This window comes from Callithrix jacchus, chromosome 4 (genome assembly GCF_049354715.1).
Source record: "Callithrix jacchus isolate 240 chromosome 4, calJac240_pri, whole genome shotgun sequence".
NCBI lineage: Eukaryota > Metazoa > Chordata > Mammalia > Primates > Cebidae > Callithrix > Callithrix jacchus.
In genome coordinates, this window is record NC_133505.1 from 59,090,895 (window position 1) to 59,106,382 (window position 15,488).

Consider the following 15,488-nt stretch of genomic DNA (forward strand, 5'->3'; position numbering starts at 1 on the left):
ATGCAGGTGACACTGAAACACAATTAAGCAGAAATACAGGCTGGAGAGGCTGAATGCACCAGGGTAGGAGTAGCAGTGGCAACCAGCTGTCAACTCTTATTAACTTCTGCATAAAACATACCTTGAGTGTGGTTTTTTATCAATTACTTGCCAAAATGAAACAACTGGGGCAAGGCAAGACCGCCGCTCATATGAATTAGAGTGATTGGTTGATTGATCAGGGCACCTGTTGTAAATCATAACTGCTCCAAACAATCACCAGGCAGTGCTTTAATTTGCAAACAAAATTCATGTCACTGAAGAATTGCTTTCACTGGAGATGAGCATTTAGGTTCACTTCTAAATGAATCTGTTGTTATTATGTAGGAAAGAATGGGTCCCACTTTAAAGAGCAGCTCTTTTGGGTCCAGCTCCTTGGCTCAATGGTATTATTTGTCTGTTCTTGGCCATAGCATCTGATGGGGCCTACACTCATGATCTTTTCTAGGGACGACCATAGATTTGGGTCTAATAGGAAAGGAGGAAGGGGTTTCCACTGGTATTACCATTTTATATCACTGCATGGTGATTATCACCTTCAGGCTTCAGCACCAAATGAGAGAGGCATTATTATCCTCAGGAGACAGATAAGGGAACTGAGGAGATTCAGAGAGTCAATCAGGTGTCTCAGGTCACAGAGCTACAACACGATGGAATAGGATTTGCCTGGTTCACAGCACAATCCAAGCTCTGGGTTGTTTGATTTCTTGATTTGTGTAGTGAGCAGGACTGTAGCAAGTGACATTCATATGTCTACACAAGAAGTAAGTGTCCAGAGGAGTGACCGCGTTTCCATCTGTTTGTTTACGGTGCTCTGAACGCACTGCAGCTCCTGTGAAACAAACACTTTCCCTCAGCTTTCCACTTGGCGTCCCTCCTGTGGCCTAACACAGTGACACATTCTATCAGCAGGTCACCAGGATCGAAACTTGGTCACCTTTATGGCATTTTTTTCTCTCTTTCTAGTTCCGGTTCCTCCCAAATCTGTGACTTCTCTAATGATGAATAAAGATGGTTTCCTGGGAGGCATGTCCGTCAACACCGGCGAGGTGTTTTGCTCGGTCCCAGGCCGTTTGTCTCTGCTCAGTTCAACTTCAAAGTACAAAGTAACTGTGGGAGAAGTTCAGAGACGGCTGTCGCCCCCTGAATGCCTCAATGCATCTCTCCTCGGTGGAGTCCTCAGAAGGTAACGCTTCCCCCCCCACCCCCCGCAAAAAACACCAATTTTTATTGGACGAGGAGGAGAAGGCTCCAGCAAATCCCAATCTGCAGTCTAACGCGGTTGCCTGGCAACTGGGAGGCCCAAGCAGTGCTTCTGCGCAGCGCTTGACAGGAGCTGAGGCCGCCACGTGCTTACCCGCAAATCCTGGCGCCCTTGAACCCAGGCCTGCGCGATCCCCGTAGGTTTTACCGCAGATTTTGCCACCCTGGGAACGTTTCACTTTCCTGGTCCTGCGCCTGGAGCCTCTCTCCCTCCTTCCCCTAGGACATCTGGAGGGGGGTGCGGGGGGGGGGGCATTCTCTAGCCTGAGTACAACGCAGAACTAACCTCTCTCTCTCTCTCTCTCTCTCTCTCTCCTCTCTCTCTCTCTCTCACACACACACACCTAAAACATAAGTTTCATGAAGCAACTCTCTTCATACCCTCAGTGTACTCTTTCTCTTTTACTTTCTCTATCAATTTAAAATGCAGTTGGCACCCAATTAAATTGGTCTCTCAACCTGCTGATGCGCCTTAACCCAGTTTGATAAACTCTTTTCTAAATTTGTGACATTCCTCCTTCAATAACACCACCACCAATAATAGCAATAATACCATTTTAGAAGTATTTAGAGGTATTCCTTGGAGCCATTCAGGTGCTTCACAGTATTCCAGCCCAGAGACGGACTCCTCCTCATGGAAATGGGAGAGAATGTGGCTTTTATCTCAAGAAGATGTAAAACCTCCCCCAAAGTCCTTGCCAATGCCTGAACACTTTGGCAGTGTCCATGATCTGAAAGTGACTTTGTATGAGACAAAACTCTTCAAGATAACCTGTTGTGGGAGTTGACAGTCCTTTTCTTTCCTAAAAGTGATTGTATCAAGAATACAGCAAAAGAGATTACAGTAACTGGGGATTTTTACTTGTATTTTTGTCCAGACCTTAGCACATACAAAGAGGATCTTGGAAAAAATTAAGGGTGTGACCCAGGAACTTTCTCATTTTGAATCCTCTTGCTCTGCCCTCCTTTGATTCTGTTTTCAAGTGAGTGCTTTAAGCCTTCAAATGTGAAGTTTTCAGTCACCCCCCAAACATTAAGCATGTGTATATAAACTTGCTGAGATTAAGTAAAATAGTCAATATGAAGTGCTATCACATAGCTACACTTCCAAAGGTGTTAGTCTTTTACTATGATTATCACCATTTCATATTTCACATTGCTGTCTCCTTTTAACCTAACACCATTTACAGCAACTCTTGACCCCTTCCTCACAAAGCCCACCTGTTTCAGCAAGTGCCCTCTCCTCGCTCAGCCACCGGGCTCTCTCTCTCTTTAGCAAGGTTGTGCTTGCCCAGTTTCTGCTCACCTCACTGGCTTCATGACAAGGAAGGAACGTGCACGTGCATGTGCAACTTCTACCTTCTCTAGACTCATAACCTACACCTAATTATTTCCATCTGGTATCTTTTTTGTTTCTCACAAGATAAAAAAAGAAAACTCAGTTAAAAAAAATTCTCTGTATTGCAGAAATTAAGCAAACCTCAGCAAACTATCAGCAAATGACCAAAAGGAAGGGGAAAAAATGTGCTAACCTCAAGTTAAAACCTCTTCAAGCTCCACTGGGCTTTAGATTGCTAAGTCTAAACTTTGTTTCAGGAACACTCTAAGGTTAATCAGAATGTTAATTCTTGCAATTTCAGAGCCAAATCGAAAAATGGGGGGAGATCTTTGCGAGAAAGGCTAGAAAAAATCGGTTTGAATTTACCCGCGGGCAGGCGCAAAGCAGCAAATGTCACGTTACTCACCTCCCTGGTGGAAGGTAAGCGAGACGTGTGGCCATTTCACGAAGTGGGTGAGCTTAACTGTGGGCTGGAGGCTGACATTTTACACATTTCATGATTAACTGGAAATCATTGTGATTGTTGTGCCCTTATGAGTTGGATGTCAAGCGACTGCTTGAGAGAGGTTCAAAGGTCCTTTTACTTAGAGGAAGCCAGCAGTTGCAGAGAGGCCAAGGGAAGTATATCAGAGTTCCTGTTCTCTGAAAAGTGCTCAAGGTACAGCCTTCAAGCCAAAGCAGGGGCTACCCCTGCTGCCACGTGCAGGACATCCTCTGTGTGAACTCTTGCAAGAGTAACTCTTTAAGCAATAATTCATTCTATACCCCTTCACCTTCCCAGATTTGAATTGTCAGTAGTAGAAAACACATTGCATTCATGACCCCTTATGGTTATCTAAAAACTTTTGTCACTCCTAGGGCCAAATCTGCAGATTACCTGGGACAAATTGTTATTGAAATATTGATAGCTTAATAAGGCCAATGATGGCTAGGAGAAGATTGGAGAGGGGGGCTGAGGAAATATGTAAGGGAGTCTGGTATTATCTTTAATGTAGATTCAGCAATTGTGAATTAAAGGGTGATAATTGCAATAAGCACCTTCTAATTTGCTCATCAGTTTGGGTTTGGGGATGATATTTATAGTATGTTGTAAACAAATCATCTACACAGTCTAGAACAAGAGGATCTGCAGTTGAATTTGGGAAGTAATATGAAATACAATTAGATAGTCCTAATGGAGGAAGATGCAGAATTTTCTCTAGCACCTAGCTTGTAGGTCTTGTTTCTTAATTCCATTTGTATGGGTATGACATTATGACACTCCTGTAGAGAGTTGGGTTTTAGTAGATGGAATCTTAAAATATTTAAGCAGCAACCATTAATCATCATAGTTATAGGCCTTATACTTGGACATTTTAAAGGCAAAGTTGCTTGGCCCAAACACCCTCCGGAGTCACTGAATTTCCAGACCACACTTATTAGCGGTTGACTCTCAGCCTGGAAGTTTCACATTTTACCCTTCAGGGAGTTGCTAATATCATAGTCCTCATTTTGAAAAGCAATCAAGGTAACCTTAGCTCAAGAGAGGGATTTTAGTGGAGAAGAGAGGAAACTGGAAACCCCACAAAAATTACAATATTTGTTTGGCAGTTTTTGGTTTTGTGAATCCTTGTAAGCAGCATGCCTGAAGTCTCTTGTTATTATGATAATAATGATTAAAAGTAAGTCATGCTTCTCAAAAATAATGCAGCCATGGGGTATTTCAACATATCTGTTTTTCATGTGTGGGATCTTTCCTTGAACCCCAGAGGCTCTGTTTTACAAGGTAATAATGCTTTACTTAAAAGGGGCTTTGATATAAGCTGAGTTATATCTTAGATACCCCAGTTTTCTATAGCTGCTGTGTAATCTCTGTGCAGTGAAAAGTCCTGAAGTAGGAGAATAATGACAGGAACCTCTGAAGGGGGAAAAACCTGAAACTTGACTAGCAGGAAAAGTGATAAGGAGAATTATTATTTCATTGCAGATAGAAATACTCTTTCCATACACATTTTACATATGTTCTTCAATATATGTGAACATGTATACACATGGGCTTGCTTTTATATATTTGTTGTAATACAATTGTAGCAAGATGATGGTGACTTTTAAATTTTATTTAAAGCAAGTGTAACAGATGCTTTAAAAAGGAGGAATCTGGCTTAGATATCTAGATCTAATTGTAAGGTGAATCTTGAATTTATTGGCACATCTTTCCCTTAAGACAAAAAGAGTGGGGTGTGGGAGACCTCGTAGCTATTCAGGGGATGTCTAGCTAGGACTTGGCTCAGAGAGAGGTGGCAAAAAGAGGCAGGAGCAAAGTTGGTCCCACCAATTTTAATTACAGCTTGAGAATTATTTTTACTTGAGGCATCTGTCTCACCTTTGCTTTCTGCTCCAACAGCTGACCTTCTCTGGAAATACTAACAAAGTTGATGAGGGAATGTCTCATGCCCTGAGATATTTAGGGACTGGGTGCTGATTTTTACCTTCACTGTTGTCTTTTTCAGGAGAAGCTGTTCACTTAGCTCGGGATTTTGGGTACATTTGCGAAACGGAGTTTCCCGCCAAAGCCGTCTCTGAGTATTTGAACCGGCAGCACACAGACCCGAGTGACCTGCACTCCCGAAAGAATATGCTGTTGGCTACCAAGTGAGTATCTTCGACCCTGGGCTCTCAGCTCACTCCCAGCTGGCTAGGCCACCAGGTTTGACTTGGGAGGAAGGTGTGGGGAGGGGCAGAGAAAAAACTCAGAGGGTTGTCTAGAAGTAGCGTTTGTAGTGGCAAGAAAGGTAGGCAGAGTTGATGCCCTACGGGTTGGTCTTAGGTCTCTTCTCTCTGTGGAAAATGGCTTTGTTAATCCGAATCCAGGCTTCTTACAGTTCTTTTCTATCACTCTGGGGATGTCAGGCAGATCTTTTCTGGGCGAGTTCTTGTTCCAGCTCTTCCCTGGATCTGGAGGTGCATATTTCTGCCTGGGTTTCACATCTATCTCCCCGTCGTAGCTGAACAGCCATGTGTGCTCATTCAGGGTGCCTATAAAACTCACGTGTACCCATCTCTACCCACAGCTCTAATTACTCCGTTTCCAACGTTGCTGTTTGTCATCTTCCACAGACTTGTAAAATTTACTACAACTCCAGAGGGGAAAATAGTAAATCTCTGGCTAAATTTAGGTCTAGAGCTCATTTGAACTTTTACAGTGGGTTTTCTATTTATTTGATTTACTCCTGTCTTTGGCTTTAGTGTCATATTGTTGGTGTTTTATGGCCGGCTCAAGCCTGCAGTGGGCGGCGCTGCGTGTGCTAGCATGTTTCTCTTGCAGGCGCGGCCCAAACAGCGGCGCTCATTTATTTAGTGCTCGAGGACGCGGTTTGTCCCGTTGACAGCGTAATTTAAAGAAATATATGGAAGGCTGAAAAATCATTTGCTCAAATTTGTCCAGATGTTTTTGAGACGTGATTGGAATTTGATTGCCCCTTTCCGCAGGGTCAAAAAATATTAATGTCCCAGAACTTTAATTGCTTACAGACCCTGGTTTGGGCTTTGAAGATTTAAAATGTTTGACTCTAAGCATTTGTTCTCCCCAGTTCAGAATATCCTTTTTGGCACTTTGATAATGAGTGAAAACTTAAGGAAAGACTTTACCCATCTCTTCCCATGATCAAAACCTGGCATCCACCCTCTTTTTAGCGGGTTTTCATCAAGCAATATAATAGTCAGTAGATTGTTCTCCTACCCCTTGCACTGATGGCTGGTGGTGGGGATCAGTTGTGCTTTACAAAAGAAGAAGGGTACTTAAAAATAAATAAATAAACCAAACTGTATAAATCAGATAGGATCACAATGACTCTCATTTCCCTAAGGTATGCACATAACTGCCCACTGTCCAACCACTGTGGCTTCCCTTAGGCCAGCACTTTTTAAACTGGAGTATCAGAATCAGCTGGTGAGCTTTTTCAAGATACTTCCATATGGGGCTATCCCCAAATCTTCTAAATTGGAATTAGTGGAGGTGGGGGCCTCAAAGTGTGTATTTGAACCTCACAGGTGTTTCTAAGGTGTACCTTTTAACAGCTTAAAAACTGTACCACTTGGTGAGAACCCTTACCTATTTCTTACTGGTTGTGGGATTTATGTATGTATTTCAAAGGGAGAATCCAGAACCCTGGGAAAGGATGCCCCAGGGTTCTTTGAGTCCAGTCAGCTGTCCTGTTTACCTGTTTGCTAGGCCAGATGTGGCTAGATATGTGTCAGTCAAGCCATCCCATCGGGGTTCACTTTTTTCTAAATGCCACAGACCCACAGGCTGGGTAGAGGCAGGTGGACAGGAGAAATCTGCCCATCTGTGAAAAGCTGTGGCTTTTGGGATGCTGTGTGTCTGCCTGCCAGCCATTTAACCTTCAGGGCTAAAACTATCCCATCCAGCTCCTATATTAAAATTTCTCAAATAAGCTCAAACCGTAGTTAGGCACGCAGGATTTCTAAGGCTGGGAGATTCCTCTAAATTGTAGGTGCCTTGAGGAAATAAAAACCTTCAACAAATAAAAGTCTATCCTCCCCAGTGTCTTAACAGTCTACCTTTAGGTTGTATTTAAACTATATGGGAATCCTTGTATATTGACAACAATCTGGTTATACAAAGATTTTCAGTAGCCTACACTTACAAGAAAGAAAGGGAGGAAAGGCAGAAACTATCTCCCTCCCCCAATACTGCAGGTAAACAGGTTTTTTGCTTTGAATGGAATCAGCATTCTCTAGAATAAACAGTTTCTTGCCTTGGGCCCTGGAAGGCTCCAGCAATCTGCTTCAGTGCCAGGGACAGGCTTGTGGCCGAGGGGCCTAAATCTTTCAGAGCTTTTTGCGCCTGATCACCAAGAGGCTGGAGAGGTGGGAGGGACATGGGGGAAAGAGCTCAAAAGAAATGCCAGGTAAAAGTTCAACAGCTCAACATTATGAAATATTTCAAATCAACTGCTAAAGCCTCGCGAATTTTCCAAAGCAGGGTCCACGCGGTCCGGGGATGGAGACGAAAACACCAAAGGGGAGGAGAAGGCAAGGCTTTGGGGTGGAAGGGGTGCATTCGCTCCCCACCCCCGCTTTCCTTTCAGTCCCAGCTGCTCGAGAAGGGAGAGCGCTGGGAAAGGAAACAGAGCGGAATCGCCCACATTAGCCTCGCTCTTCGGTGACCCCGCGCCTCAGGGCGTGTGTGAGCGTCTCCTTTCTAATGCCAATGACAACGACACTGAGGGTGATTTTCTGTGCCTCGCCCACCCCTTTGCAGGCAACTTTGTAAAGAATTTACGGATCTGCTGGCGCAGGACCGGACACCGATCGGGAACAGCCGACCCAGCCCCATCCTGGAGCCGGGAATCCAGAGCTGCCTCACGCACTTCAGCCTCATCACGCACGGCTTCGGCGCCCCGGCCATTTGCGCCGCGCTCACGGCCCTGCAGAACTATCTCACCGAGGCGCTCAAAGGCATGGACAAGATGTTCTTGAACAACACCACCACTAACAGGCACACGTCTGGGGAAGGCCCAGGTAGTAAAACTGGCGACAAGGAGGAGAAACACAGGAAATGAAAAATTTAAAAAAAGAAGGAAAAATGTTTTAAATACAAAAAGAAAAACAGACAAAAAATTTAATTTTAGCTTTAAAATATTGGATTGGCTTTGGAAGAATTATATTAGGTAGAATACACATACAATCAAAATTTTTAAAAACTAAATAACTTAAAAAAAACTGAGGCGTACAACGGAGCAACAATATCGGTTCTCAGTGTCTATTTCAAGATACACTTGGAGACAACCGTCCGGATTTCCCACTTCGGTTCTTTCGAGCTTAGTAATACTGATAATAAAAGAAAACCATGATTTCCCCTTCCCTTTGGAAAATAAACATAAGACTAAACATGAGAAAAACGCTAACTTATTGGAAGAAAATCGGAGAAACGTTGGTGTCAGTGCTTTGAGAGCTGGTTGACTGAGACGCACGAACTTTTAAATTTTAAATATTTTTTTTTAAGGAAACTCTCTCGCAGTCCCCGCCCTCCACGTCACCTCACCCTTCTCCCAGCCACCGTTTTCCTCGTTACCCTCACTTCCTCACATTGTTACGGGAATCTTCTGGGAGGAAAATGAGTATGGTTGGCCCTTTTGCTTGGTTTCAGTCCTCTCTTTACCCCCCGCCCCGCCCTGCGATCTTAACTCACTCGGCCCTGCTCCCCGGCTGCTTGCATAATTAGGGAGGGCGAGGGCGGGGAGGGAGGCCTGCGGAGACTAGGCGGAGGCTGCAGTTTTTGGTGCCAGCCGGCCGAGCAGGTTCCGGCGGCTGATGAAAATCCGGACCAATAAGTTGATTCAGACTCATCATCAGTTCCTTTCAGAAATGTTACTATCTCCCAGCCTTGCCAGCATCTGCATACAAAAATCTCACATTTGTTATAGTTGTGTCATCTACCAATTTTATGAACTATAGTAAAAAAAAAAAACACACACACACACACAATATGAATACGTTGATTAGTATGTAATTCCTTCGGAGGGGTATGTACCATTTCATTTTCTTCTGTTTTCCAAAGCTTTGCCCGCATGGTTTATGAGCTTCTTCAAAGAGGACTTGGGCTTCCTACACAATCTATAAGGTACAGAGAAAAAAAATCCGATCCCTTTTTAATCAAAGCCTGTGTGTCAGAATTCTGCAGGTGCACTTCTTTAAAGAAGCTCAAAGGGAATAATTTAGAAAGTGGCCAATATGATGGAAGCAGCTTTGAATCTACATGCTAACATTCCTCAACACTCGAATTCCGGTGGGGGTGGCGGGGCGGAGGGGGGACTGCAAAAGGAATTTTAAGGGAAAAGAGTAAGGATTCTTAGAGCCCTATATTCTAATAGTATTGCCCTGCATTTAAAATTGATTTGATTTCCCTGGGTTCTTTGGTGATTGCTGTTTAAACGAGGAAAGAAGCAGCTTTGCGAGTGAAAGTGGGGAGGAGGGTGGCACAAGCTCTCACATTTCTGTAACAATTGCTTTCTTACAAGATGCTTTATGAATGAGGCATTCTTTCCCTCCCAGACGTGCACTTGTTTCGGCATATAATGGCAAAATAATGCAAAGTGAAAGGAGATGTATTTCAGCTTTGATTTTTACCGTCTGGATACACTGGGACTATTCCCAGTGGATAAAGTTTCATGCATTTAATATTTCTCACTTCTGGCAGCCCAGCTTCATTCCTGGGCTCCATCTTAGCATTATCATGAAATAAGATGTGGAATCCATTGTCTACACCTTTCCAAAAGCTGTGAGAAATTATCCCGGGATGAGGGTGAATGAGAGAAGTCTCTAAATACAGTGTAGATACACTCACCTATTTAACAAAGTAGACAGGATCTTTACAATACCCCTTGAAGATAACGATATAGATGTTGTTCTACAGGACTTATAGTTAGGACCCACTCAGTTCTCCCGGATTTTCAGTTTTGCACCCCTCCCGGTTTTCCTTCGTGGGGGTGGGGACTGGGGAGGATTGGGAGGTTGGGGTTTTAGGAACCTGCTGGGTGCTTTGCCAGTTTTTATTAAAAGAGGATGGGGAAGTTAAGAAGCTGGTCTCACGTCACCAAAAGGGCCCAAGCAACTGTTGGGGCCACACTGCAGCCCATCTCCAACGCCTAGCTTCGTTTGGCACCTCTGATCTTCAGGGCCCAGCCCTAGACCTGTTGAGAGGAATACAATGGCCAAGAACTAGACGTTATGGAGAGTGTAAGCACTCTCTTTTCCCAGCTTAAAGGCCTGCGCCTTCGTCCGAGGGCCTGGCCGCTCGCATTAGATGTGTTTTAATTGCACAAGGCCAGAAGAGACCACACTGAAAACGATCGTCTCCTTTCCTTGCAGGGCAACGCGCCCCACGCGTGTGACGTGCGAGAGACGCGATGGACGCGCCTTGCTCTAACTGTGCAGGTCCTGAGAGCGTGTGGGCCACAGACGCCCAGTCGTGTTGAGGACGTAGAATCAGCCGCTGGAGGGGCTGCCGGCTGCGCGGGCCCTTCCCGTTCTCGGTCTCACCCTAAGAGCTAAGGCGACCGAGTAAGCCCCATTCTCCAGTAGGTAATGGGGCGGCGCCCTGTGGGCTGCAGGTGGGGAGGGCTCTCAGCGCTGCCAGCGGCCACTCCCGGCGCCTGCTCCTGGAGGGAAAGTGGTCTAGAAATATCCAAGGAATACGAAGCTTTCCCCTCCTCCACCTTTGCCAGTACGGAAACACCCCACCATCACAATCCTAAAGCGGGGAAATGGGATGGGAATTGTCTTACTTGGCAAGGCAGGCTACCTTCATTGGCCTACGCCCTCATTTGTGTGTTCCTCCCTGCTCCAGCAAGACAGAACCTTTTGCGCCCCACCCCCAGCCTCCCGGTTGCTGGAGTGAGCCCACTGCCCTTTTTCTTTCCCTCACTTCTCCTTTCAAGTAGGTCCCCCGCCCCCTTGCTTTAGTTAGCCAGGGCAGCTACATTTATCTGATAATTGAGTTATTAAAAGATTTGGTTTCCTTGGGTCTATAAATCAATAAACAGTAGGATTAACGCAATAGTTGGCCTTTTAAGTCGAGGAAAACGTTTAAGGCAAATCCCTTTGAGCTTTGTTTTCAAACCAAACAGGTGAGTTGCAGCTCTCTCCCTGACCCCTGCACTCTTCAGACATTTGGCCCCTGCCAGTGCCAACTCCTAAATGCTCAGTCCCAAAATAAAATAGAGAAAGACAGGAAGAGTTAGGATGTGGCAGTGCTGCCTTCACACTTTCCACTTCGCAAGTTCTTTTAAAGGTTCCAAAAATCTCCAGACCATTCTCTGCCCAACCCTGCCGCCTCCTACACTTATTGTGGGTCCCTGGGGAGCAAGAATTGTGCCCTTTGGGTGAGGATTCCATCACCTAAAAAGATCTTTACCCTCTACCCCAAAGTAGGAAGGTAACTTTCTCCCCCTTCTTCCCGCCACCTTCATTCCCACATCCCCAATTACCCGGGGCTTTCTTTCCTTCTTTCGGGCCTCCACACCCATAGCTTTCTCCACCCCACCACTTAAGGAAAGGAAGAGGCTTTCAAAGACCTGGCTGCATTGTTTTCTTTGGCCAAGGAAGCCACTTTCTCTCAAGCAATTATTTTATATCCTATGAAAACTTTGGCCAAATGGAAAACTCGAAACCCCAAACTTATCTACACACTGTTCCTCTGCTACAAGGCGTTCCTAGTTAAGAGTGTTTATAGACAATTTGTCATCACAACTGATATCCTGTACTTGTAATACATTATGTGGAAAGGAAATAACCTTAAACCATCCGATGTTGCCTCAAGAGCCCAAACAGCGTTTCCCCTCCTTTGCCAGTATGTGAAATTACTGGCTTAAAAAAAAGTATCGAAAAAAAATTTTTTTTAGCGGAATGAACACTATCCTTCTTTAAATGCCAAAATCGACTACTCTTTTCAGTTGGTCTCTAATTCTCTAACATTGTTTTTGCCACACAATCAAGAAATATCAATCTATTGACTCTTCACAAGAAGAGCTCTGGAGGGTATTCATGTCAAGTTTGTATATATTTATTTATGCTTAATTTAATGGGAATGTGTAAATATGGCGAGCAAGTAGTTTGGGATTATTTATCTGTGAATCTATACCTCTGTGAATGGGTGGTTAAAAAAAAAAAACCGCTTGACCCTAGGTAGAATCCTATCTGAATTTTTCTGTTCTTTATAAACAAGCTGTTATGGTAATGGGTAGAAATTGGTTTATTGTCCAGTGTTAATCTGATTTACATAAATAAAAAGATTGTTGTGTTTTTGTTGTGTTTTCATCTTCAGTTTCTTAAATGTAGACAATATTTAACTCTATAGAAAGAGGAAAACTACAGCAAGAAGCCTTTTTCTTTTTGTCCCCTTATCAATGCACCCACAGCATTTTCATTACAACAGAAATAGAATAAATTCTGCTTCTTAGAAAAATGAACACTTTTTTTCACTAGGAAGTGTTTTTGATTTTTTTTAAATTACAAACTGACATTCTTCTCTCCTATTTCTAACCAGATTTTCTATAAAAGCTAATGTTAACTGAATCTTTTGGTTTATTTTGCCCTTCACAAATTGAAGAGTTGAATTTAATTCCCAGGTAACTAAAGGACTCTGGGTCCCTGTCAGAGATGATGCTCCCTTCCCACTGCTCATACAGTGGCATTCTGGCATGGTGTTCTAAGAAGGAGATGGTGCACGGTACAGGAGAAGGCTTCAGGGCTGGGTGTGGGCTCCTGCACCCCTCAACTTGGGATCTGAAGGAGTTAACACCCATTTCAGGGTTGAACCGGACCCTGATCTCATTAGCAGTACAAGGCCCTCCATAAACAAAGGAGGAAAAAACCTTCCTCAACCAAGAAGAGGAAAAAGGTGTACATGTCTTAGGAAGATGACTCAGGCTCAGAGGCTGCCTAGAGAAGTCAGAGCTTTTCACACCTGGGTTAATAGGCTTCAGTCTGGCCCTAATGGACTGCAGTGATCAAACATCATCTCAATCTGTATTTTATTCCAAGGCTTAGGTGTCTTCCCTGAGGCCAGGAAAGCAAAATCATCCACGATGTTATACAGTTTGGATGAGTCACTGTTCCTTTTTGTGCCTCAAGGTCTTTATCTGTAAAAATAAATATGGACTTTCTAAGTTCCTCTACTTCATTAATATTGCCTAGTTTAATTATAAAAAGCAGAAATAGTAACCTGTATGTGAATTTAAGAATTGGAAATGTTAAATCTTGATGATCCCAGATCATATGAGTGCTTAGCATATAGTTTGTTTTCAGTTAATATGCCTCGCATACCAATTTTGTTTTTAAAGGTGAATCTTTTTCAGTTGGACTTCCCTATAGGGAAAGACAGAAGGAACAGTGGAATCCACTGTATGTGAGATTTCACTTTCCTGTCCTATTAATTAAAAGGTGGGAGATCATGGCTAGAACTATAAACAGTGAACTCAAAGAAAAGCAAAACAATAAACAAGTGTGTGGGGGGGCAGTAAAAGGAAACAGAAAACCAAGGAATGTGTGATTATGAGGACATATATCTACCTAGAAAAAAAAAAATGTCTTAGTCTCTGGTTCAGTCATTACATTGAGTTTCCTTTTCATTTGCTTTACAGAGGATGGGGGTTGGTTACCACTGGGATTATACAAAGCAGGTGGTGGGTAATTTCCATATCCTATGGCAATTTTTTCCTGCTCAAGGTTTGCACCAGCCCTTGATAAACCGACCTGCAATCTATTATCCCACAGGTAAGCTGCAGGCTACCCAAACCCACCAGCACCATTTGGCAAGGAGAGGGTTTGAGACAATCATGTATAGCAAGTAAAACTCAAGATTTTGAGGAGCATGAAAAGAACTGGCAAGAAAAACCAGAAAAGGAAAGAAAAGGGATTGGAAGCTGGAGACAGCCTTGCCTCATAAGACAGCTCTGGACTGAGTGTCACAGCTCCCGGCCCCTTTGTTATCTGTTAAGAGGCTGTGGAGGGAGTAAGGAAAGAGTAGTAGTTAGAACCTCTAGGTCATTGACCGGCCCAGAGCGGGGACCCTGGGTGACCCTGGAGGAGGGGTCGCTGCCGACCCTGACTGCCAAGAGACCACCAGATCCGGTAGGTGGCTTATGGTGCCCCAGAACGCACCCGCCGGCCCGAGTTAGCGGGTTAAGGACTTGATTAAAAATAGTGCTGGAAGGAAGACCCGATTTCTTTTTTTATGAAGCCACATTCATTTTCTTCATTTGCAAGCAACAGTTCCGTAGGTTACTTGCAGGTCACTCCTCAGGGACCCCGGGCGCCGGAGTTAGGGGCCATCTGAGAGTTGTTGGCCCGGTAGGACGTGTCCCTTCCTGAGGGCGCTCACGGCTTCCCGAGGCAAGCTGCCTTCCACGAGTGGACTTCGAGGGCGGTTGTCTGTCATGTCGAAGCCTCAGAAAATAAACCTGCAGTTCACAAGTCCATTAATTTTAGCTTCCCATTAATCTATTTATAAGTGAGCTAGCGCTTGCTCTATAAATACAGTCCTATAAAATTGAACTCCTTCCCATAAATCTTCCAAGTTGTTTATTTACATGTATTCCCTGGCTCTCTAACGATCCTCGTGTAAACTTGGGGAAGACTCGGGCAGACCCGACCCGCGACTGGGGGCTGTGGAGGCGGGGGATGCTCTCTCCTTCGGTTCCTTCCCGCTGGGATCGCGGCCTCCTAGGGGAGGGAGGAACTGCGCGCAGGCGGAGGGGGTGGATAGAAAAGAGAGGGCGAAAACACATTTTTCCTTCTTGACTTTGTTTCCTTGTTTCTATCCCAAACTCGCAGTCTTCATATTCCCCATCACACGCTCCACGGTGATTTATATCGTCATAAACAGCATTCTTGCGACTGTAGCTCCTCTCATAGCTTGAGGTGAGCTCCTTTTTCACTTTCCTGGCAGCCACTACTTTAAATCAGGCCTCATAAATAACCCCATGGGCTTCCTCAGGATGAGGTCAGTCCAAAGTCTCCCCGGGTCCACTTTCTCCGCTTGGGTTCCGCCATGCCCCTCCCCTGGGTCACAGGTTGGCTCACTCCCACTGTCTTTCCCTCAGGTTTCCAGAGCTCAATAGCCGACACCAGTTGGGAGACTCGGTAATACACCCGCTCTGGGCACAAGAACCGCGGGTTAACGAATCGCGCGTGCGCCGCCGCAGCCTGCGTCGAGACAACGCACGCTGCGCCGGCTGCCCGCGTCTAGGCGCGCTCTCTGGGTTGCCAGGCAGGGTGTTAACAAGCGCGCACGCGCGGATGCCCACGCAGGCGCACGCGCCGTGGCGCCCCCAGGCGTAACCCC

General features: G+C 44.9%; 1 protein-coding gene and 1 long non-coding RNA gene across 4 annotated transcripts in view; one reads left to right on the forward strand and one right to left on the reverse strand.

Moving 5' to 3' along the window:
- Positions 1–12,447, forward strand: part of TFAP2B (transcription factor AP-2 beta) — a 28,579-nt gene extending 16,132 nt beyond the window's left edge. For all 3 annotated transcript variants that reach the window (XM_078370698.1, XM_002746639.7, XM_078370697.1), the window contains 4 exons: positions 1,006–1,225; positions 2,943–3,061; positions 5,131–5,272; positions 7,905–12,447. In XM_078370698.1, the coding sequence (XP_078226824.1) occupies positions 1,006–1,225; positions 2,943–3,061; positions 5,131–5,272; positions 7,905–8,205 (782 nt within the window). In that variant the 3' untranslated portion in view covers positions 8,206–12,447. The remainder of the gene's footprint in view (positions 1–1,005; positions 1,226–2,942; positions 3,062–5,130; positions 5,273–7,904) is intronic.
- A 5-nt stretch (positions 12,448–12,452) lies between these two features.
- LOC128931771 (uncharacterized) lies at positions 12,453–15,394 on the reverse strand. Its single transcript, XR_008480662.2, has 2 exons — positions 14,734–15,394; positions 12,453–14,604 (listed from the first exon to the last, which is right to left on the reverse strand). It is a non-coding gene; the product is annotated as an uncharacterized LOC128931771 (long non-coding RNA).
- Positions 15,395–15,488: the final 94 nt, after the last annotated feature.